The sequence below is a fragment of the Elephantulus edwardii genome, unplaced genomic scaffold (genome assembly GCF_000299155.1).
Source record: "Elephantulus edwardii isolate Elephantulus edwardi_28Jun2011 unplaced genomic scaffold, EleEdw1.0 scaffold00044, whole genome shotgun sequence".
NCBI classification, from domain to species: Eukaryota; Metazoa; Chordata; class Mammalia; order Macroscelidea; family Macroscelididae; genus Elephantulus; species Elephantulus edwardii.
Window position 1 is genome coordinate 9,450,215 of NW_006399794.1, and position 20,563 is coordinate 9,470,777.

The following is a 20,563-nucleotide window of genomic DNA, read 5'->3' on the forward strand; positions in this document are numbered from 1 at the left end:
CTCACCAAACCCTCCACCTGGCAGATTCCTTCTGGAACCCCAACGCCTTCGAGACGGATTCCGACCTGCCAGCTGGATGGATGAGGGTCCAGGACACCTCAGGGACCTACTACTGGCATATCCCGACGGGGACCACTCAGTGGGAGCCCCCAGGCCGGGCCTCCCCGTCACAGGGAAGCAGCCCCCGAGAGGAGTCCCAGGTGAGGCTCACAGGGGTTGGCCTTGGGCCAGGGCAGAAGGGGTTGTGTGCTGCTGGAGCAGGTGTGCCACCCAGTCACTGCTCCAATTCCTCCTCCCAGCTCACCTGGACAGGCTTTGCCCACGGAGAAGGCTTTGAAGATGGAGAGTTTTGGAAGGTAGATGAGGGTCTTGAGTCACAGTTGGGATGGAGAGCTAGAGAAACAGCATATTTTAGTATTGACCCCGCACTCCTTTTTCCAAGGATGAACCCAGTGAAGAGGCTCCTATGGAGTTGGGACTGAAGGATCCTGAGGAGGAGACATTACCCTTTCCACCTCAGAACCTCAGGTGAGTACAAAGCACTGGATTCAGTGGACTGGCAGTGGGAGAGATGTATCCAGAAGGAACTGTGGGGCAGCTCCATGTATGAAGTCCCTGTGCCAAGTGTTCCCTTCTGCCTGCAGCCCAGAACCGTTGCCCCAAGAAGAGGAGAAGCTGCCCTCACGGAATGCCAACCCAGGGATCAAGGTTTGTTTGAGACCAGGCCACACAACTCAGGCTGGGGCTCCTTTTTGTGCAGAACAGTCCCTCATGCCGTTCTGTGTTCGGGGGCATTTCTAGTCCCAGTAAAGCTCCCAGCTCCTGAGTTAGGAGTTTTTCAGCCTCATCTCTGGCTCCCGTGCCTGAGCTAGAGACACCAAGACAGTGGCCTTCCAGGCTGGGCTGGGCTGTGTTTTTGTACTAGCCATGGATCTTTTGAGACAGTCCCACCCAACAACTATGTCCTGCTTACGGAGCTCCTTAGTCTTAGCTCAGACTCCTACCTGCACCATATTTTGAATCAGGAACTCCTCTCAGCACAGACCTGAGGCCTGTTGTGTTCCAGAGTTCCTGCCGTCTTCACTCAGACCTGTACCTCTGTTCCCTTCTTCCACGTCTGGCAGTGTTTCGCCGTGCGCTCCCTGGGCTGGGTGGAGATGACTGAGGAGGAGCTGGCCCCTGGACGCAGCAGTGTGGCCGTCAACAATTGCATCCGTCAGCTCTCCTACCACAAAAATAATCTGCATGACCCCATGTCTGGGGGCTGGGGGGAGGTGAGAGCCCAAAGCCAGTGGGGTTAGATTTGCGGGGTGAAGTGAGAAAAGTGAAGGGAATGGGAGAGGTGGGAAGTCTGCCTGTCCCTGAGTGAGTGGGGGCAAGTGAGTGGGGTGTGGGCCCTGATCCATCCCCAGTGACGTTCCTGAGGGGTGGCTGTGGGACATTCAGGATGGGGGGGTCTTGGAGATGGTGTTTTAATTAGTAGCAGTAAGAATAATGAAAAGAGTCTTTTGAGAGATGGCATCCATCATAAGGCCTGCAGGGTGAGTGGTCTGCATGAAAGCAAGGGCCCCAGAGTTACGGCTCCTGCACCGAGCTGGAGATGGTAGGAAGAAGCTGTCTTGCCAGCTGGGCTGCCCTTGAACACCTGCTTGCTGGGCTTGCAGGGAAAGGATCTGCTGCTACAGCTGGAGGATGAGACCCTGAAGCTGGTGGAGCCACAGAGCCAGGCCCTGCTACATGCTCAGCCCATCGTCAGCATCCGCGTATGGGGCGTCGGGCGGGACAGCGGAAGGTGGGAGCTGGGCCAGGGAGCTGAGGGTGGGGGCTCCATCAACAGTCAGAGGGGCCCTCCTTTCTAACACTGTTCTCTGCCTCTCTTGTGCTGCCGGACCCAGAGAGAGGTATTATACTTGTTTGCTTTAACCTCTTTATGTCTCACATTTGGACCAGACAGCACCAAACATCCAAGTTCCTCCCATGCTGCCCCTTTCTGTCCGCTGTGCTTTCCCACTCCTTTGCATGCTTGCCTGTTTACCCTCCAGCCAGAAGGCAGCACCCATAGGTTACATCCCCACGGCAAGAGCCCTGGGGGAGCTGCAGTGGACAGGGAGGGTGAGGGAAGGCTGGGGTTAGGGCTCAGCTCCCAGGGGTGCTGGGAGACACTGAGGAACCCCTTTCCTCAACAGGGACTTTGCCTACGTAGCTCGGGATAAGCTGACCCAGATGCTCAAGTGCCACGTGTTTCGCTGTGAGGCACCTGCCAAGAACATCGCCACCAGCCTGCATGAGATCTGCTCTAAGGCATAGCCCCCTCTCCTCCCCGGACTTCCTGTCCTCTTTGCTCTACAAGGGTGTGGGTGGGATCACTGTGTTGGAATGGGGGCCTCGAAGGCCTTAAGGCTCTCACGGACCCTCTCTTTTTATCTTCCACCCACACCCTCTTTAGATTATGGCTGAAAGGCGCAATGCCCGGTGTTTGGTAAATGGACTCTCCCTAGATCATTCTAAACTGGTGGATGTCCCTTTCCAAGGTCAGTGTGGCAGCACACCAGGACCAAGCCAGCTAGATTGGCAGGCATGGGATAAGGGACGAGAGGAGCCAGGAGCTACTACTAGACAGAAGTGATAGAAGAAGAAACATGGAGAGAGATTACTTTGTACCAGAAATGTGGAGTGATTTAAATTAAAGGGGAGCCAGGTTGGAGGGGCCTGGATGGGGAGGATGCATGACTTAGGCCCTTCGTGGTGGTGGGAACTGGGAGTGAACAACTCTGCCACCATGAGTGACCTTTCTCTTCTTTCCTGCAGTGGAATTCCCAGCACCTAAGAACGAGTTGGTACAAAAGTTCCAAGTCTATTACCTGGGGAACGTGCCTGTTGCTAAGCCTGTTGGTGTGTATGCTTGTCCCCCAAGCCCTCCTCCTTCCATAGTTTTACCCTCACCCTCTGTTCTCTAGTGCCTGTCCTAGCAGGCCTTCCTCAGGCTTGGGGTCTCCCCCACACTGGCCCTGTGCCCCAGCTGCACTTCATGACTTCCCTATAATGGGAGTGGGGGAGAATGGGAGAGTCTTTGCTAAGGATTGACTCTGGGGCTGGTGCTGCACTGGGCATGTAGGGAGGCCTCGCTCTTCCATACCACAGTAAAGCTTTGGTCAGGTTGGAAGGCAAGTCTCAGCTGACTGGAAATTCAGTAAATAGTCTGGACTTGCATTCTGTGTTACAGTAACACTTGAGAAGAAGCAGCAGTCAGGCTAATTGTCATGCACTTTATTGCCAGTGTAATAAGGGTTTACATATAATATTACTTCCTGAGATGGACTTACAATGATACTCATTTTATATAAGGAAATTAAGGGTAGGGAAAAATCAAAGGTAGAAATCATGTCCACTTTTAGATTTTCAGTGCTGTCACAGTACCTGTCACAAGCTCTGTGTGAGGCACTATCCTGCTTTCACAAAGCTTATCTCATACTCATTGCTTTTGACTCAGAACCGACTGATAACTGACCCTACATTGAGTCTGAGGTTTTGTGTGAGGAATTGTTTGTCTTTCTCCCTCAGAGTGCCTGATAGATATCAACTGCCAGAGAGGCACAGCCTTCAGGTTAGCAGCTCAGTTTCTTACACAGAAGCACTACTCTCAGTCATTAAAACCAGACCAAGTGCTGAATGTGGAAGAGACCATCAATTCCTCATGTGCAAATTCAAATTGACTCTGAACAAAACTAAAACTAGTCCACAGAAAGCAAAAATACAATCTTGAGCCCATCCCAGTTGAATTTTAGAATGATCTCAAGAACAGATTTAAAGCATTGAACAAAGCATTGGTCAAAGACTGAGGAACTGTGAGAGGACAGCCGGGATATCATCCATGTAGAGAGCAAGAAGCCCTTACAAGGACAGAGGAGAAAGAAAAGCCAAAATGGTTGTCAGAAGAAACTATGAAAATTACATAAAAGCGCCAAGAAACCAAAACAAAAGGAAGAAATGCCTAAGTAAAAGACCTGAACAGAAGAACTTAAAAGGGCAGCTCAAGAAAACAAAGTATAACGAAATGTGAAAAGAGCTGGAGTCAGAGAATGAAAAGGGAAGAACTCACATGGCTTTTCTCAAGCTGAAGAAACGGAAAAACAAGTTTAAGCCTTATGTTGCAATACAGAAAGACACTGCGGGCAAGAGCTTGAATGATCCAGGAAGCACAAAAAAAAAATAAAAGAAAAAAAGAAAATGGAAGAAATACACAGGTCACTGTACCAAAAAGAATTCGTTGACACTAAAAAAATTTCAGCGAGTACTGCATGAACAAGAGCCAGTGGTAATGAAGGATGAATTTCAAGGTATTCTCAAGGCATTGGCAAAACTTAAGGCCTCAGGAATCAATGGAATACCAGTTAACACGTTTGTGCTAACAGATGCAGCCCTGGATATACTCACCAGTCTATGTCAGGACATTTGGCAAACTCTATCAGCTGTTTGGCAAACTGACTGGAAGTGATCTGTGTTTGTTCCAGTTCCCGAGAAATAAAACCCAACAGCATGTGGAAATTATTGAACAGTATTAATATAACATGCAAGCAAAATAATTTCTGAAGATCATCCAAAAATGGCTAGAACAGTACATTGACAAGGAACTGCCAGAAGTCCAAGTGGGGTTTAGAAGAGGATTTGACACCAGAGATATCATTGCAGATGTCAGATGGATCCTGGCTGAAAGTCGAGAATACCAGAAGAATGTATTTGCGCTTTATTGATTATGCAAAGGTATTTGATTGTATGGATCATAACAAAGTATGGCTGACATTGAGAAAAATGGGTATCCTAAAATACTTAATTGTGTTCGTGAGAAATCTATACCTAGATCAGGAAGCTATTTTCCTAGCAGAGCAAGGGAATAGTACATGATTTAAAATTAGGAAAGGTGTACATCAGGGTTGTATCCTTTCTCCATATCTATTCTGTCTTTGTGCTGAGCAGTTTCATCTATGGGATGGAATTCATATATTCATCAATTTCAGTATAGGAGTCAGAAAAGACTTCTTTGAGAAAATGAAAATTGAACTGAGCTCATCAGTTAATCAGTAAGACCTAATGCAGCAACTTGGGATGAAGGTGGTTGCTGTTGTTGTGTACCATCGAATTGGAACTGATGCAAAGCTGACCTTCTGGCAGGTTTTCAGAGACAGTTAATTGGGAGGAGATTGCCCATCCTTCTGTGTAACAGCTCGTGGATTTGAAGTGCATGCCTTTGGGATTGCAGAGCAGCATTTTGCCACTAGGCCACCAGTGCTTCTTTGCGACGAAGATTTGTTCTTGTTGTTATGTGCCATCGTGTTGTCTGCAACTCATAGCGACCCTGTGTACAACAGCCCTAAACTCTGCTCTATCCTGTGCCAAGCTTATTTTCTCTGACACTCCTGCCCACATTATCCCAGTCACTGAGTCAATCCATCACATCGAGGGTCTTCCTCTCCAGTGCTGTTTCTGCACCCTCCCAAGCATGACGTTCCTTTTCAAGGACTCATCCCGCTTTGCAACATGTTCAAAGAATGTCAGATGAAGCTTCAGAATCCTTGCCTCCAAGAAGCAGCCTGGCTTCACCCTCTCCAGGATGAACTTGTTTGTTCTTCTAGCAGTTCATGGTATATTCAATACTCTTCTCCAGGACCTAACTAAAAGGCATCGACTCTCCTATCATCCCTAGTCATTGTCCAGCTCTCTGATGCATAGCAAGTAATTGCATATATTGTGCCCTGGATCAGGTGCACCTTAGTCTGCAGACTGACATCATTGCTCATCAGTACTTTAGAGAGATCTCTGACAACAGATTTTCCCAGTGCAGTTCGTCTTTTAATTTCTTGGCTGCTGGTACCAAGAGTTTTGATTGTAGAGCCAAGCAAACTGAAGCTGTTAACAATCTCAGTCTCTTCACCATTTATCATGATGCTGCCAATTGGTCCAGTGGTGAGAATCTTTGTTTTCTTGATATTGAGCTTCAGTCCATATTGAAGGCTGCAGTCCTTGGCCCTCTGCAACAAATACTTAAGGTCCTCGTCAGTTTCAGCAAGCAAGATTGTGTCATCTGCATAATGCAGATTGTTGATGAGTCTTCTTCCTCCAAGCCTGATGCTACATTTCTCCTTATAGAGCCCAGCCTCCCTGATAATCTTTTCTGCATATACATTGAAAAGGTATGGAGATAGGACACGTCTCTGGTGGACCCCCTTCCCAATTTTGAACCATGCAGTGTCTCCTTGCTCTGTTCTGACGACTGCCTCCTGGTCCAAGTATAGATTTCACATAAGCACAATCAAGTGTTCTTGGATTCCCATTCTTCTCAAGAGTCAGTCAGTTTGTTGTGATCCCCACAGTCAAATGCCTTTGCATAGTCATTGAAACACAGATAGACATTCCTCTGGTATTTGCTGCTTTCAGCCAAGATTCATCTGACATTAGCTATAATATCCCTAGTACCACGGCCTCTTCTAAACCCAGTCTGCACTTCAGGAAGTTCTCTGTTGATGTGCTGTTTCAGTCATTTTTGGATGATTTTCAGCAGAATCTTGCTTGCATGTGATATTAATGATATTGTTGGATAATTTCCACACTCTGTCAGATCACCTTTCTTTGGAATGGGAACAGATAGAGATCTCTTCCAGTCAGTAGGCCAGGTGGTTGTCCTTCAGATTTCTTGGGATGAAGGTAGGGGAAGGAAAGTGAAAGATCACCCAGGTGGTATAAACAGTATGCATGAGAGCCCACAGTGGCAGGCACTTGGTACTTTGGAGACACTGAGAGAAGAAAGCCTGTGGTGCAAGGTAAGGCTGAGTGTTGGGCATTGATCAGATGACACTGGATCTGAGTGACTTTGGTCTTTATCTTGAGTATCTTAAGAGCTGTGTAAGAGTTTTGAGCAGTTGGGCTTGACACAATTAGATTTGCGTTTTATAAAGCTCCTTTTGGCTCTACTGTGGAGATAGAAGGAACTCTGGTGGTGAGAAGGTGCACTGCAATCTCAAAGGCACGTGGTTCGAATCCAACAGCTGTTCCATGGGAGAAGTATGGGCAGTCTCCTCTGATGTGATTTACTGCCTCTGAAAAACCCACTAGAAGGTCAGTCAGCTCTGAGTCAGTTCCAACTTGACAGCAAAACAACAACAACTGGTGGTATAATGCATTACAAGTTGGACTAATGCAAAGGTCAGAGGTTTGAAGATACCAGCTTCTCTGTGGGAGAAAGACAGACAGTCTTCTCCTGTAAATATTTAGGTTCGGGGGGGTGGGGGAAAAAAAAATTTAGGTTCAGAATACCAAAGGAGGGCCACTAGAAATAGTTGCTGGAGCAGAGTACTGCATAGCCCAGGGACTGCCAAAAGAACAGTCAAGCCTGTCTGGAGGAAGTGCAACCAGTGTGCTCCTTAGAGGCAAGGATGATGAGAAATCTCACATATCTGGAAGGGACAGTCCTTAGAAAAAATCATCATGCGTAAGGTGGAGGGTCAGAGAAAGAGGGAAGACCTTTGACAACATAGATTGGCACGGTGACTCTTAACAGTGGCCTTGAGCTTGTGAGAGATCCTGACGATGATACAGGATGGGCAAGATTCAGATTATTGTTCATAAGATCGCTGAGTCATCATCGGCTGATAGTGCCTAAAAACACCACCATGAGTCGAAATCGACTCACAGCAGTGGGGTGGATGGAGATAGAGGTTAAACAAGCAGAAGGGATATAGGGAACTCTTGTAGGAGAATTTTGCAGTAGTCACGCCCAGTAATGAGAGGATCTCGGTCTGCCTTCAAGCTAAAGAGGAGTGTGTGAATAGACCCTGGCAGTTGAATGTGGTTTTTGGGACAATGGTATTAAAGATGGCTTCTCAGTTCCTGGGTTTCAGAACTAATAGTAACTGTAAGTCACTAATGGGAATTTTTTGTAGTTATCAGTCAATGACTGGTAGTGGTGCTATTCTCTAAAAGTAAACACTAGAAGTCGGTTTCTGTATAGAAATTGGGAACTCAGTTTTGGGTCTGCTTTGTTTGAAGTGCCTTTGGAATCAATGAGTGACCAAGTCAAGTTGTCAACTGGATTCACAGATTCTGGAGCTGAGGAGAGAGGTCTGAGCTACAAATATAAATTTGGGCATTGTTGGGTTATAGGGGTAATCAAAGCTTAGAGTGGGGAGTAGATTAATCTGTAAAAGAATGTAGCCTAAAGTAAGAAAGGAGGCTGGGCCTAGCCTTGATGAGACACTTCAACATTTAATGGGTAAGTGAAGAGGATAAAATGGCAAAGACTAGTGAACACAGCAGAAGAAAGGACAGGAAGAAGAGACTATTTTCAGGAGTGCTTGGGTATTGTATTGAAAGACTCTTAGAAAGACTTAAGTAAAGGTTAGGTGAATATACAAATGAATGAATGAGACTTGTCTCAAATTACACAGGCTGGCCTCAAACCACTGACCAACACCTTAAGGGAGCGCTTATGAAAGGTTGGGATTGAATAGGGGGTTGGAAGGCCTCCAGATTTGCAGCAGAGTAGATATTCCAGTTGGGTTCAATGGCACCACTTAAGGTTTGAAGGTGGAAAAAAGAAGAGCATGCTCTGCAGGTTTTGCTGAGCCATCATCGTCTTTATTCCTTTCTCTCTCTTCCTCTCAACTTCTAAACTTCTATTCTCACGTCTGTTCCTTTCCATCTGACACCTCACACAGGTCCTCAGTGGGTTAAACCAGCTGTCTGTGACCATTGATTGCCCCATTAGCTCCCTGGGTGTGTTTTGTTTAAACCAGTGCATTTCAGTTCGTGATCTCCAGACTCATTATCTTATGTTTCCTTTTAACCTCCAGGAATTGAATATTGACCCCTCCTAGAACTGCAGGATTCATTGCCAATTACTCCTTGAGTCAGTGAAAAGGGACTTAGTGGTGCAGTGTGTAAGCACTGGGCTGCTAATTGAATGGTCAGCGGTCTGAACCCACCGGCCACTCTACTGGGGAGAGATTTGGCAGTTTACTTTGGAAACCCCACGGAGAAGTTCTGCTCTGTCTTACAGAGTTCTTGAAATAGAATGGGTTTTGGTTTGAATTGTTTGGTTTCAGGTTCTTGGAATATATTAATGAACAACTTTGACATAGAAATCTTCCTTCAAGGAGCTTATATTCTAGCAAAGAAAGATAAATAATGAAATAAATAAACAGCATGCTTGAAGTCAGTTGCTATAGAGTTAGTTCAGACTCTGGCTACTTCATGTATGCTAGACTAGACGTGTGCTTCATAAGGCTAGTTGTGGATTTTTAAAACTCATTTTGAGTGTAAATATATATATAAAATAAAGCCTGCTCACATTTATAGTTTCTAAACTTAGTGATCAGTGATAGTGGTTATATTTTTTACGTTATGTCAACATTTTTGTTATTTCTGTTCTAATTGTTTTCCATTTCCATTTTCCATTTACTTCTGTTTACTTACTCTCCCTGTCCCTCAGCCTTCTTGTCTGTTTTAATATACCTGTTAACTTTTTAATTTATATGTTGTTGTTGTTATGTGCCATTGAGTCGTTTGCAACTCATAGCGACCCTACCCCTACGTACAACAGCCCTAAACCCTGCTCTGTTCTGTGCCACCCTCACCATCTCTGACACACCCACTCCCATTACTCCAATCACTGAATTGGGATTTCAGGAGATAATTTCAGTTAAAGGTGTTAAAGAGCACATCATGACCATCGTCTTGGGAACTCTTCCACACTCAATGGGTCCAGTAAGTCTGAATTCTTCAAGTATTTAAAATTACTGAATAACTTTAAAGAAGAACATTTTTTCACTTTTTAGAATTGGTTTTTTGTTCACTCTTTTTGGTTTTTATAGCACTTACTCTTTGCCCTTTTTATCAGGATTCATCTATGGTGTTCCAAATTAGAATGCTTAGTGTGGCAACTGGCCTTATCTAGTTCTTCTGGTTCCAAGGGGAGGAGACCGTGGTTGGTGAGACAATTGGTCTTATAGTCTAGCTCCTTCTCTGATTCGTAGGCTTCCTTCTTCTTCTTCTTCTTCTTTTTTGTTCCAGATGGATAAAGACAAATAGTTATATCTTAGATGGTCACTCATACACTTTTATAACCCCAGACTTTACTCAGTGTTCTGGGATATGGAACATAAACTTTAAGAACTATATTATGCAAACTGAATTGCCAGGTCATAAGACTGTGGCCCAAGAAAACTCCACAGTAAGAAAACCAATCCCATTAAATGATTGGCTATATAGAATCAACTGTACCCCCTACAGACCTCTTTTAGTTGTTATTGTCGCCAAACATACATAATCTAGCATATATCCCATCAATCCTTTTCTATGGACAGCTTATTGCATCATTTACCTCAGTTATACTTGCAGACTTTACCAGTGTTCAGTGCCATCTTTACTATTTCTGTGAACGAAAAGTGACTACTTCCTAGGTAGTGCTTCTCCCTCCTCCCCCTTACCTCATCTCTTAAAAACAAAACAGTGTTAAAGCATTGCCATTAAGTCCATTCCAACTCATAGTGACCCTCCTTGACGCTAGAAATCCTAATGCGAGGAGACTGCCTATCTTTCTCCTATGGAGTGGCTTGTGAATTCAGAACACTGATTTTTGGTTAGTAGCCTGACACATTAGCCATTCACTGCCAGATCTCCTTTGTACGCCTTTGTTACTCCCAGTAACCACTAATGAACATTCCAGCTGACCAGCCCATTACCTTTGAGTTGGAACTGACTCATAGCTCATCCTTCAGCAGGTTTTTAGAGGAGGAAATTTCTCTCCTTTTTTCCACAGAGCAGCTGATTGGCAGTGGTGATGTGTGCCATAGAGTCGGAACTGACTCATAGCTGACCTTCCAGTGGGTTTTCAGAGATAGTAAGCCACACTCATTTAGGGCTCTTGTACATAGGGTCACTATGAGTCGCTAACGCCTCGATGGCACATAACAACAGCAGCAACAACAAGCCACACTCGACTGCCCATCCTCCCACAGAGCAGTTGATGGACTCAAACTGCACACCTTTGGGATTGCAGTACAGCTCACCAGAGTTACCCATAGGATTTTCAGCCGTTGATTTTCCAGAAATGGGCTTTTCTTCTGAGGTGACTTTCAGTAAATGACTGAATGCAGTTACAGTTTAACAACCCAGAAACTGCTTGAAGCCAGCAAGTGCTATGGGAAAAATAACAGTCAAATAAAGAGGACTGAGATGTGGGCTAAGGTTAGACTGTAGTCCTGAGTTGTTGTCAGATCTCACAGCCTTTTTCAAAGCTACTTTTCTCCAGAGTTACTGCTGCTTTTCCCTAACCCATGACCCCATGCAGATATTCCCAGGCTCCAATACCATGCTCCAGCCCCATATGCCATTCTGTGTCTTCAAGTTTGTTTTTGAGATCTCTCCCACACTCATGAATTTTTAGATTCTCCATTGTCCTGGCCTAGATACCATAAATATCACACCCTTCCACCTGGCTTTTATGGTCCTGTACAATCTGAACTGGCCCCCACCCACTTGTGCCTGCATCATCACCCTTCTGGGGACTTCTGTGTCACTTGGTTCTACCAGTTTAGGTGTATATGTCCCTGCTCCCTTGAGGGTAACTTGTTCATTCGTGTGGAATTCTTTCATCAGATAAGGCCTGTGTTAGGATTGGGGACACAGAGTATAGCCATTGTTGGTTTTATTTTCCTGGTGCTGCTGTAACAGAAATACCACAGGTGGGTGGTTTCAAAGACAGAAGTTTATTTTCTCACAAGTTAACTTGTCCGCTAGCTCTCTATCCATTTTCAGGGAAAGTCCTTGTACTCTCTGGTGATCTCTGCAAGACTTGCCCCTACCCTGTACTTGGCCTCTGTATAACTAATCTCTAAATTTTTAAATGTCAGAATGTCATTAGGTTTAACACTCCATACAGGCATGTCTTTATGAACATGACAAAGAAAACTGTATTCCCAAATGGGACTAGGAGTCCAACAAGTATTTTAGGGTACACATTTCAGCCCGTATCACTGTACTTGAGATGGCCACAGTCAAATGTGGCCAAAGATTGTCCACTAGAGACAAGATAGTATAATGAGCGTCATCTCAGAGGTTGCTGTTCTTTCTCCAACAGGGAAGGCTTCTCAGGAGAGACCATAATGCAGAAGGCTGAGAATGGGGATTTTCTCAAGCAATCATGGAGGAAAGGGTGGTCCATTCTTTCCTCAAGGGATAGCTTATAACTGAGCCCTAAACCCTGCTTTATCCTGTGCGAATTTCATTGTCTCTGACACACTTATCCCCATTACCCCAGTCACTGAGTCAATCCATCTCGAGGGTCTTCCTCTCTTGTACTGTCCCTCCACTTCTCCAAGCATGTTGTCCCTCTCCAAGGCCTTACAACATGTCTTAAATATGTCAGACAAAGCTTCAGAATCCTTGCCTTCAAGGATCAGCCTGGTCTCACCCTCTCTAGGACGAACCTGTTTGTTCTCCTAGTAGTCCATGGTACATTCAGTACTCTTCTCCAGCACCACAGCTCAAAGGCATCAGTTCTGCTTCTTTACTTTTTTTTTTTAAATCCTCCTTCTATCATTCCTAGTCATTGTCCAGATTTCTGATGCATAGCAAGTAATTGCAAAGATTATGGCCTGGATCAGGCATACCTTAGTCTCCAGACTGACGTCCTTGCACTTCAGTACTTTGGAGAGGTCTCCAATAGCCCAATTTTCCAATGCAATTTGTCTTTTTAATTTCCTGGTACCAAGAGGGTTGATTGTGGAGCCAAGCAAACTAAAATCTCAATCCCTTCACCATCTATCATGATGCTGCCAATCATCCTCTATTATTGCTTTGTATTCTCCATCTGCATTGCAGAGTATTTACGAAGACTGGATATTAATGAACACTACATAATTCATCTAAAGCACAGAGACAGTAAAATATGAGGCCTGACAGCTCAAATGAAGCCACCATTGGGAGGACTTGTATGTTTAGGAGAGGAGGTTGGCCTTCAGCCAGCCAGAGTTAAGATGAGCAAAGTTAAGTGAGGGAAGGACTTTCAAGGAAGGCATTTTTTTCCTCAGCTTTGTCTGCTGCCTACATAGGGTCCACCTGTTTCCTTCTCTAACTCTCATTGCTGTCAAATTGAAACCAACTCATACTAAAAGGTTTCCTGCAGCTGTAAATCACATTGGAGATTACCCATCTTCCTCAGAACAGCTGGCAGATTCGAACCATCTGCCTTCAGGTTAGCAATGCAACTCCTTACCCAGTAGGCCATCAGGGTTCCCTCATTTCATGCTAGTGGGCGCTCAAAGCAGCAAAAGTGGCAGAGGCTCCAGAGTGACTCAGATGGGTGTGTGCTTTTTGTGCTGGCATTGTTTGCTCTGACCATTTTGTTTCAAAGTGGAAGGAGGCTTGATCATACAGCCAGCTGGAGTAGACCAGGGACTGGAACCCAGGTCTGGTATCTGGACATGGTGCTCAGTGTTTGTTTTTGTGTGTGTGTTTTTTTGTTTGTTTTTATGAGTACCAAGCAAAAGTGGGACACGTGCAAATGAATGTTCTGCAGTTAGAGGTGGAGGAACCTTTATGTTAACAAGGAAAAGTTGGTTGACCTACAAACGTGGAAACTTGCATTCTTTGAACACATTGTAGAAATTCTTGAGTGGAGCAGAGATTTTTGACAGTGCCTCTAGTTCTCTGTAGAGTTCTGGTGGCTTAGTAGGAAGGAGTTGCACTGCCAACCCTGAGGAACGTGACTTAGATCCATCAGTTGCTCTAAAGGAGAAAGATGAGTAGTCTTCTATGTCTGAAAACTGTCTCTGAAAGCCCACTGGAGGGTCAGCTATGAGTCATTCCAACTTGATAATACGTAACAATTTAGTTCACACTAGGAATATAGAGAAGAGGCAGAGAGGGCTAGAACACAGGCTCTTAAATCAGGCTTCCTGCATTCAGACATCATTCCTTGGTGTGACCTAAAGTATATTGCCTGATTAGCTTCAATTTCCTTATCTGTACAAAAGAATTTATTGTGAAATTGTTGTAAGGCATTAATGAGATAATTTACATAGATGACAGCACAGTGTGACACAGAGTAAACACCAAATAGAGATCTTAAAAAAATAAAAGATTGGGTGCTGGGAGAAGACTGCCAGGTGGAGTCTCCCCTGGGAGTCACTGTTGTGGAAGTGAAGTGTAGAGTATCTGAATGTGATTAGTACTGAGAGTCAGAGGTTAGTACTGGGGAAGTCAGAGTTCTGAGGGTCATCAGTTTAGGAGAAAGAGGCAGTCAGTGAAGAAAAGCAAGCATGAGATTCAGGGTGGGAGACACCAGCAGAGTGCCAAGTCACTGATGCCAAGGAGAGCTCCAGGGATGGGAGAGAAAGAGTATTGTCCTGAGGACCAGACTGGTGAAGTGTGGGGATGGGGCCGAGGCCTTGCACTAGACTGGGCAAAGGTAGAAGGTCTAGGACAGAGGAAGGGTGTCCTCTGACCCCAATTGTGCCACGTTTGTTATTTATATCTTCTAGGGGTAGATGTGATCAATGGGGCTCTGGAATCAGTCCTGTCCTCCAGCAGCCGTGAACAGTGGACACCAAGTCATGTCAGCGTGGCCCCTGCTACCCTCACCATCTTGCACCAGCAGGTAAAGGGCTAGAGTAGAAGACATAGCTCAGTCCTGCCAAGGAGGGGAGACCAGGGTTGGGGAGGATTGGCAGGTGAGATGGGCTTGTCCCACTAGAACATAGAAGGTCAGGGTATCCTGTTCTAACTGGGCTTCCTCCCTCCAGACGGAGGCAGTGCTTGGCGAGTGTCGGGTGCGCTTCCTCTCCTTCCTGGCAGTGGGCAGAGATGTCCACACGTTTGCATTCATCATGGCTGCCGGCCCAGCCTCCTTCTGCTGCCACATGTTCTGGTGCGAGCCCAATGCTGCCAGCCTCTCAGAGGCTGTGCAGGCTGCGTGCATGGTAAGCAGGTAGGATGGAGGGGTGGCACCCATCCTGCATGGGGCAGGCTGGGGAGTGACCGTCCCCCCACCTTTCTGCAGCTCCGCTATCAGAAGTGTCTGGATGCTCGATCCCAGGCCTCCACCTCTTGCCTCCCTGCACCCCCAGCCGAGTCCGTTGCCAGGCGTGTAGGGTGGACTGTCCGCAGGGGCGTTCAGTCTCTGTGGGGCTCTCTCAAGCCCAAACGTCTGGGGGCCCATACTCCCTGAAGAAATCCCTAATCATCCTCCTACCTGCTTGTGTCCAGCTCCAGGGAACTCAAGGTATGGGGCATGGAGGGGCCCTAGAGGCTCTGCTCAGGCCTCAGCCCCCTGCCCCAAAGCTGCCCCTCCTTAGTAGCTGGGGTTCCCTACCTAGGAGCTGGGGAGGGAGAATTCTAATCCCAGTGAGGAAGTGACAACACTGGATTGATGATGCAAGGAGCAGGAAGCAAGACCATGCCCCAGCCCTGTAGGGTCCAGCAGGGGCAGAAGGAGGGGACTGGTCCCGGCATGGGTCCCCTCTCCCCCGTCCTGTGGGCACCTCCCCTGTACTGATAGCACTAAATAAAGTCTGTCTGCCCTGCTGAGCTGTTTGCCTTCGTATGCTTACCGTCACCCAGATCCCTCATCTAGGACTTGCTCTCAAGGCCCCTTTTCTCTGATAGGGAGCTCTGGTGGCCTAGTAGCAAGAGGCTGTGCTGCAATCCTGAAGGCACACGGTTCAAATCCACTAGATTCTCTGCTGGAGAAGGAGGGGCAGTCTTCTCCTATGCCAGTTGGATCCGATTCGATGGTACACAACAACAGGGGGGGAGGGGGAACAACACATCAGGATAGTCACAAAGAGAGGTCCAGTCCAAATCTCACACTTTTATTGTCATAGCCTGGTGGGATCTGGCAACAGCAGCACAGGAGACCTAGGCCTCCAGCTATAGCTCCAGACTAGTTGGTCTAGGGCAGTGTCAACTTGGGTGTCAGCTCCAAGGCTATGAAAAGACAACAGCCCCAGGGCAGCCTAGGTGCCAGGATAGGCAGAACAGCCAAAAGCCCTCAGCCTGCTCAACCAGCTCTAGGGAGGGGATTGTTTCTCCAGTGTGCGTGGGGCCCGATGGGGCGGCTCATGGGGCTCTTCCACTGGATGTGCTTGTTAAGTTGTACCACAGCAGGCTTTTGCGTCTTGGGCCTTTCACTCCCTTCCCAAGACACGGAGTTTACCTGCACTAGGCCTGGAGGGCGCTAGCAGAACAGCGGCCTGGTCCACTGGCTGTGGACGTCCAGGAGGCCCTCCTCGGGCGCTAGGTGGCGGCACAGAGCAGGGCTGTCGGCGCGAGCAGACAGCTGCGCGCACAAAGTAGCAAGGCGGCAGGGCGGGCCGCAGGGCTCGGAGGGCGGGTGGCCCTTATGGTAGAGAAACCAGAAGGTCTGGAATAGTTTCGTGTCGCCTTTCATGCGATATACCAAGTCATGCCAGGCGGTAGGCAGCGCGTTAGGCAACCCGTAGGTTTCTCGAGCTCTATAGAGGCGCTGCCAGTGCGGTGTGGCTCCAGGCGCATTCGCCTGTGTGAGGTTCAGGATAAAGGTCTCGTGGTCCAAGACCACATGAGAACTCCCTGGGTAATTGCCATCTATTTCGTAAACGCGATAACCTGCAAAGAGGGAGCAAAAGTCTGGAGAGGTAAGCCACCGCCCGGGGGAGGGGCCATATATCCAGCCCACCCTTTCCAGGTTTTCATTGTGGCCCCGCCTCCGTTTTCCTAACCTCCCTCCCACCCAGTCCCGTATAATGACTTCTTGTCCCACCACTCACCAGGATTAAGGCTGATATAGGTGGTGGCACTGGGCGCCAGGAAGGCCACAGCAAGCGGCCGGCTCAAGGTCTCCTCGTCGTAGAAGACCTCAAATTCATCCACATGCGTGTGACCAAAGAACTGACCAGCCAGAGTGTTTTCATACCTGGTCAGAAGACACTCGTTTTAGTCGGAAGATTTTTAGCTCTTTCCCCATTTTGTTCAAGTAAGAAGCTACGTGGGGTAGCAGTGGTGAGATGTTCTGCTCAATCCAGCATTTAGACTCTTCATCCCCCATAACCCCACAGCCGCGCTGTCTACCTGTCTACAATCCGGTAATAATTCCAGCTCCAGCTCTTCAGGCAGTGCCCTGGGGGGATGTGGCCAATTATATGCACCTGAAAGGGAGGTGAAAGGTTGACCAAGAGGTCCAGACAGCCCTGCCAGGGCCCTCATCTCTCCTACAGTGGCTGGCATTCCTGATCAGGGAGGAGGAGCAATGAAACTTTCAAAGAGGGCTCTGAGCTGAATCCTGGGAAACTCTTGCTGGGAATGCAAGAAAATGAAGCTTGTTTACTCAGATGCTCCAGCTTTGAACAGCTGCGGGATAGTGAAGGACATACTTCTCATCCAACCCCATCCCAACCCACTCCTTGCCCCCACTGCTCTCTCACTTTGTCTCCACGGTTCTCGGCAGCCTGAAGCTCCCCCACCAGCCACTGGAGCTGCCCAGCAGGATCTGTGGAATTGATTAAGAGCCAGAAGTTCTCCCGGGAACAAAAATTCATATTCAGAGAGATGAGGCGGAGGCCGGGATATGGGGTCAGGGCATAGTAACCCCCGATTCTGAAACAAAATGAACACGGGTCAGCACTCACTCATAATCCTGGCCCTGCATGCCCAGCCTCATGTTTGGCATGGGGTGCAGGGCAGAGGCCTTGTGCATTGTCTCTACCCTCAATAGGCTTACATTCTAGCTGAATTTCCAAATGTTACTTCTAGGGCCCATGTGACTGAAAATGGCTCAGAGGCTGTAGAGTTCAGAGCAAAGCTACAGTGAGCTAGTTGTTGTGTGCTCTTGAGTCAGAACTCATGGCTGATCCTCCAGCAGGTTTTTGGAGGCAGTAATTCACACAAGAGGAGATTGCCCAGCCTCATATAGAGTAGCTGGTGGATTCAAATGGCACATTGCAGCACAGCTTCTACCAGTAGGCCACCAGAGCTCCCTGTGAACTAGGGTGGGAAGCAAAGGTCATTCACATGAAGATGAACTGAGCCTTTGGTCAGGTGGAGACAGGATGGAGGATAGGATATTTTAGAGAAGGCTAGCACGAGCAGAGAGCCAGATGAGGACATGGAGAAGAGTGCTGTTAGCTGTCTGAAGGAAGGTGGCTGGAGATAAGGGTGGAAAGGGAAGGTGAGGCCGATTAGGAAAGGCCAATGAGGAGTGCTGAGAACTTAGGGGAGAAAGAGATACCCCGGGCCCCTGCTTCCTTCAGTTTCATCCACCTTTCACCCCCCATGCAGGGTTTCCATGGATCTCAAGTACCTGAGAGTACGAAGGGCTTCTGCAGGCAGCCAGGGCTCCCATGCGTTGGCCATGGCCTCATAAAGCCATTGGGAGGAGCGGTTGCCCTCTATGAAGGGAGGCGGGAAGCCATTGACGGGTGTGCTCTCATGGTTACCCACAGCAGGGTACACGGGCACAGGTCCCAAGAACTTCCTCACAAGGGCTGTGATGGTATTCAAGGCCCGCAGCTGGTCCTGACGAGACTGCTGCCAGACGTCATGGGCAGGGATGTCTCCTGTCCAGTACACCATGTCAAAAGGGCCAGCTGGGCCCAGCCCTCTCAGCAGGCTCTCCAGGGTCCGCAAGGGCAGGTCACACTTGCTGTACTCGCCCCAGTATCCAGCACCTGGCCTGGAGGCAGGGGGTACGCCAGAGCCCTTGCGGCAACACAGTGGGTCTGCACAGTCAGGATCTGCACCTTCCAGATAGTCGTGATCCCAGTGCAGGTCGGTGAGGAAGAGGACGCGGCTTACAGGGGCGCCTGGAGCTGGGGGGCTGGGAGGCCGAGGGGGCGGCTTGGGCACTGGTGGCAAAGAAATGTTCCAAGATGAGAAGACATCCCAGTGCCCACAGTTGGAGCCCACGAGCAGGCCACAGGCCTCAGATGGACTCAGTACTGAGCGTGTCCACACCTCCACCATGTCACTCTCAAAGAGCTGGACAGCTGACTGGCACACTGAATGCGGCGCTATCTTCAGCAGATTGCATAGCTTGGTGGCAATGGAGGCCACGTGGGTTACACTGGTCTCCTGCTGCAGTGGGAGCAAGTGACAAGTCAGACACGTGGCAGTGAAACAGGTCAACCTCCACCTCCAACTACTCATGGGGCCACCATATTGAACCTTGACTAGTCTCAGGGCACCATGTTGAAGATAACGAGTACATTTCTCACCCCTCATTGACCTGTGATTTGCAGTAGCACCACCCCTTGGACTCAGTGGCCAGTGACATTTCAGATCTTCATTTGACCATCTGACTTCTGAAGAAACTTTAAATCACCAACTCAGGACTCTTTCAAACACGTTTTTTTAAGGTACTGTCTGCAGGGAGCAGGAGCTGGGCAGAGTGTCAGGCTGTCTAGAATTTGGAGACACACACAAGGGCAGGGCCTATGCCTTTGTTACTGTGGGAAGTCCTAAAAAAGTTCAATGGCCAATCAGCATCTGTGTATCTCCAACAGAGTCAAGACAGCCCCACTTAGCCCCTACCTTGGGACTGTTTGTAATTCAACTCCTTTCTGGGTACTTAATACCAGGACTGGTGCTTAGGGCTGTAGATGCCAAGGAGTGTAAAACACAGTGGGGATTTAAAAAAACAAAACAAAACAAGCACAGTGGGGATCAGGGTCACAAACCAGTATAGCTCTCCTCTTCCTCCCTCCCCCAGCCCCTAGGGCCCCCTTGGGCAAAGCGACTCCATTTCTCTGACAGTCTGTATTAGAAACAACTGTGTTTTCCATAGCCTCATCCGCTTGATTTGTTTGTTAACAAAAGGCTAGCACAGTTTGCATAATAATTTGCTCTCTTCTATTCACAAAGCAGGGTGGCAGCAGGCATGATGTCCCTAAGGGAGAGCAAACTCAGTGAAGACTTACAGACCTCACTCTCTCCAGCTGATACTGCTCTGGGGCCGGGATGCACTCCCGCATTACGCCTCACCTTCACTCGAAGCGCAGCCCTTTAGGCACTCACCTTCAGTCCAATGTCGATGATGGTGAACAGGCTTTTGCAGGCCGGGCAAGTGAGGTTCCACCACCCAAAGCTGTCCCGCAGCCGGGGCGCTAGGCGATTGAGCCTGGCAGGATGGCCTTGGGCGGGCAGAGGGTGGGCACCGGCTGGGACCCAGAGGCACAGGGAGTCAGGCAGCGCCAGCGCCAGTGCCAGGCCCATCCAGAGACATCCCCTCTTGAAGGCCTCCGAAGATCTTTGCTCCCGGCGGGACCTGGGGTGACCCTGACCAGGAGACAATCCATGGTGTGGCATTGTCAAGCCTCCTGGACAGGGCTAGCTCTCTCTTCAGCCCGACCAGCCCTTGCCGGCCCTCAGGGCCCCGGGAGGCGCAGGGGACACCTAGTCACCCTTCGCTGCACTCGGCTGATTGCTCTGTTGACAACCGCGGGCAGCTCCGCCCTTTCCTCTTCCTCAGCTGCTGGGCTGCTGATCTCAGCTGATCACGGCGGGTAGCAGCGACCAGGAACCCCCACAGCTACTCTGG

At 48.3% G+C, this 20,563-nt stretch overlaps 2 protein-coding genes across 7 annotated transcripts in view; one reads left to right on the forward strand and one right to left on the reverse strand.

The window, feature by feature from the left end:
• The window catches only part of APBB1 (amyloid beta (A4) precursor protein-binding, family B, member 1 (Fe65)), a 29,750-nt gene extending 14,301 nt beyond the window's left edge, over positions 1 to 15,449 (forward strand). For 4 of the 6 annotated variants that reach the window (XM_006885467.1, XM_006885464.1, XM_006885466.1 and 1 more), the window contains 13 exons: positions 25 to 200; positions 300 to 356; positions 443 to 528; positions 645 to 708; positions 1,125 to 1,274; positions 1,665 to 1,792; positions 1,896 to 1,901; positions 2,187 to 2,301; positions 2,447 to 2,531; positions 2,809 to 2,892; positions 14,535 to 14,650; positions 14,796 to 14,972; positions 15,053 to 15,449. In XM_006885467.1, the coding sequence (XP_006885529.1) occupies positions 25 to 200; positions 300 to 356; positions 443 to 528; positions 645 to 708; positions 1,125 to 1,274; positions 1,665 to 1,792; positions 1,896 to 1,901; positions 2,187 to 2,301; positions 2,447 to 2,531; positions 2,809 to 2,892; positions 14,535 to 14,650; positions 14,796 to 14,972; positions 15,053 to 15,220 (1,412 nt within the window). In that variant the 3' untranslated portion in view covers positions 15,221 to 15,449. The remainder of the gene's footprint in view (positions 1 to 24; positions 201 to 299; positions 357 to 442; positions 529 to 644; positions 709 to 1,124; positions 1,275 to 1,664; positions 1,793 to 1,895; positions 1,902 to 2,186; positions 2,302 to 2,446; positions 2,532 to 2,808; positions 2,893 to 14,534; positions 14,651 to 14,795; positions 14,973 to 15,052) is intronic. The other 2 variants (XM_006885465.1, XM_006885469.1) reach the window with 2 other exon arrangements.
• Positions 15,450 to 16,228: 779 nt separating this feature from the next.
• On the reverse strand, positions 16,229 to 20,331 carry SMPD1 (sphingomyelin phosphodiesterase 1, acid lysosomal). Its single transcript, XM_006885470.1, has 6 exons — positions 20,041 to 20,331; positions 18,329 to 19,101; positions 17,454 to 17,625; positions 17,101 to 17,177; positions 16,800 to 16,945; positions 16,229 to 16,638 (listed from the first exon to the last, which is right to left on the reverse strand). Exons 1-6 carry the CDS (start codon positions 20,329 to 20,331, stop codon positions 16,229 to 16,231), a joined length of 1,869 nt encoding a protein of 622 aa, XP_006885532.1.
• Between the last annotated feature and the right edge of the window lie 232 nt (positions 20,332 to 20,563).

What these genes read in the sequence shown, in the direction of transcription:
- SMPD1 (XM_006885470.1), bottom strand. Translation starts at nt 20,331, where the DNA reads ATGCCACACCATGGATTGTCTCCTGGTCAGGGTCACCCCAGGTCCCGC. An exon ending in TCATCGACATTGGACTGAAG is followed by an intron (nt 19,102 to 20,040) that starts GTGAGTGCCTAA and finishes CTCCCACTGCAG; the next exon opens with CAGGAGACCAGTGTAACCCA. An exon ending in CTATATCAGCCTTAATCCTG is followed by an intron (nt 16,639 to 16,799) that starts GTGAGTGGTGGG and finishes CCCTCTTTGCAG; the next exon opens with GTTATCGCGTTTACGAAATA.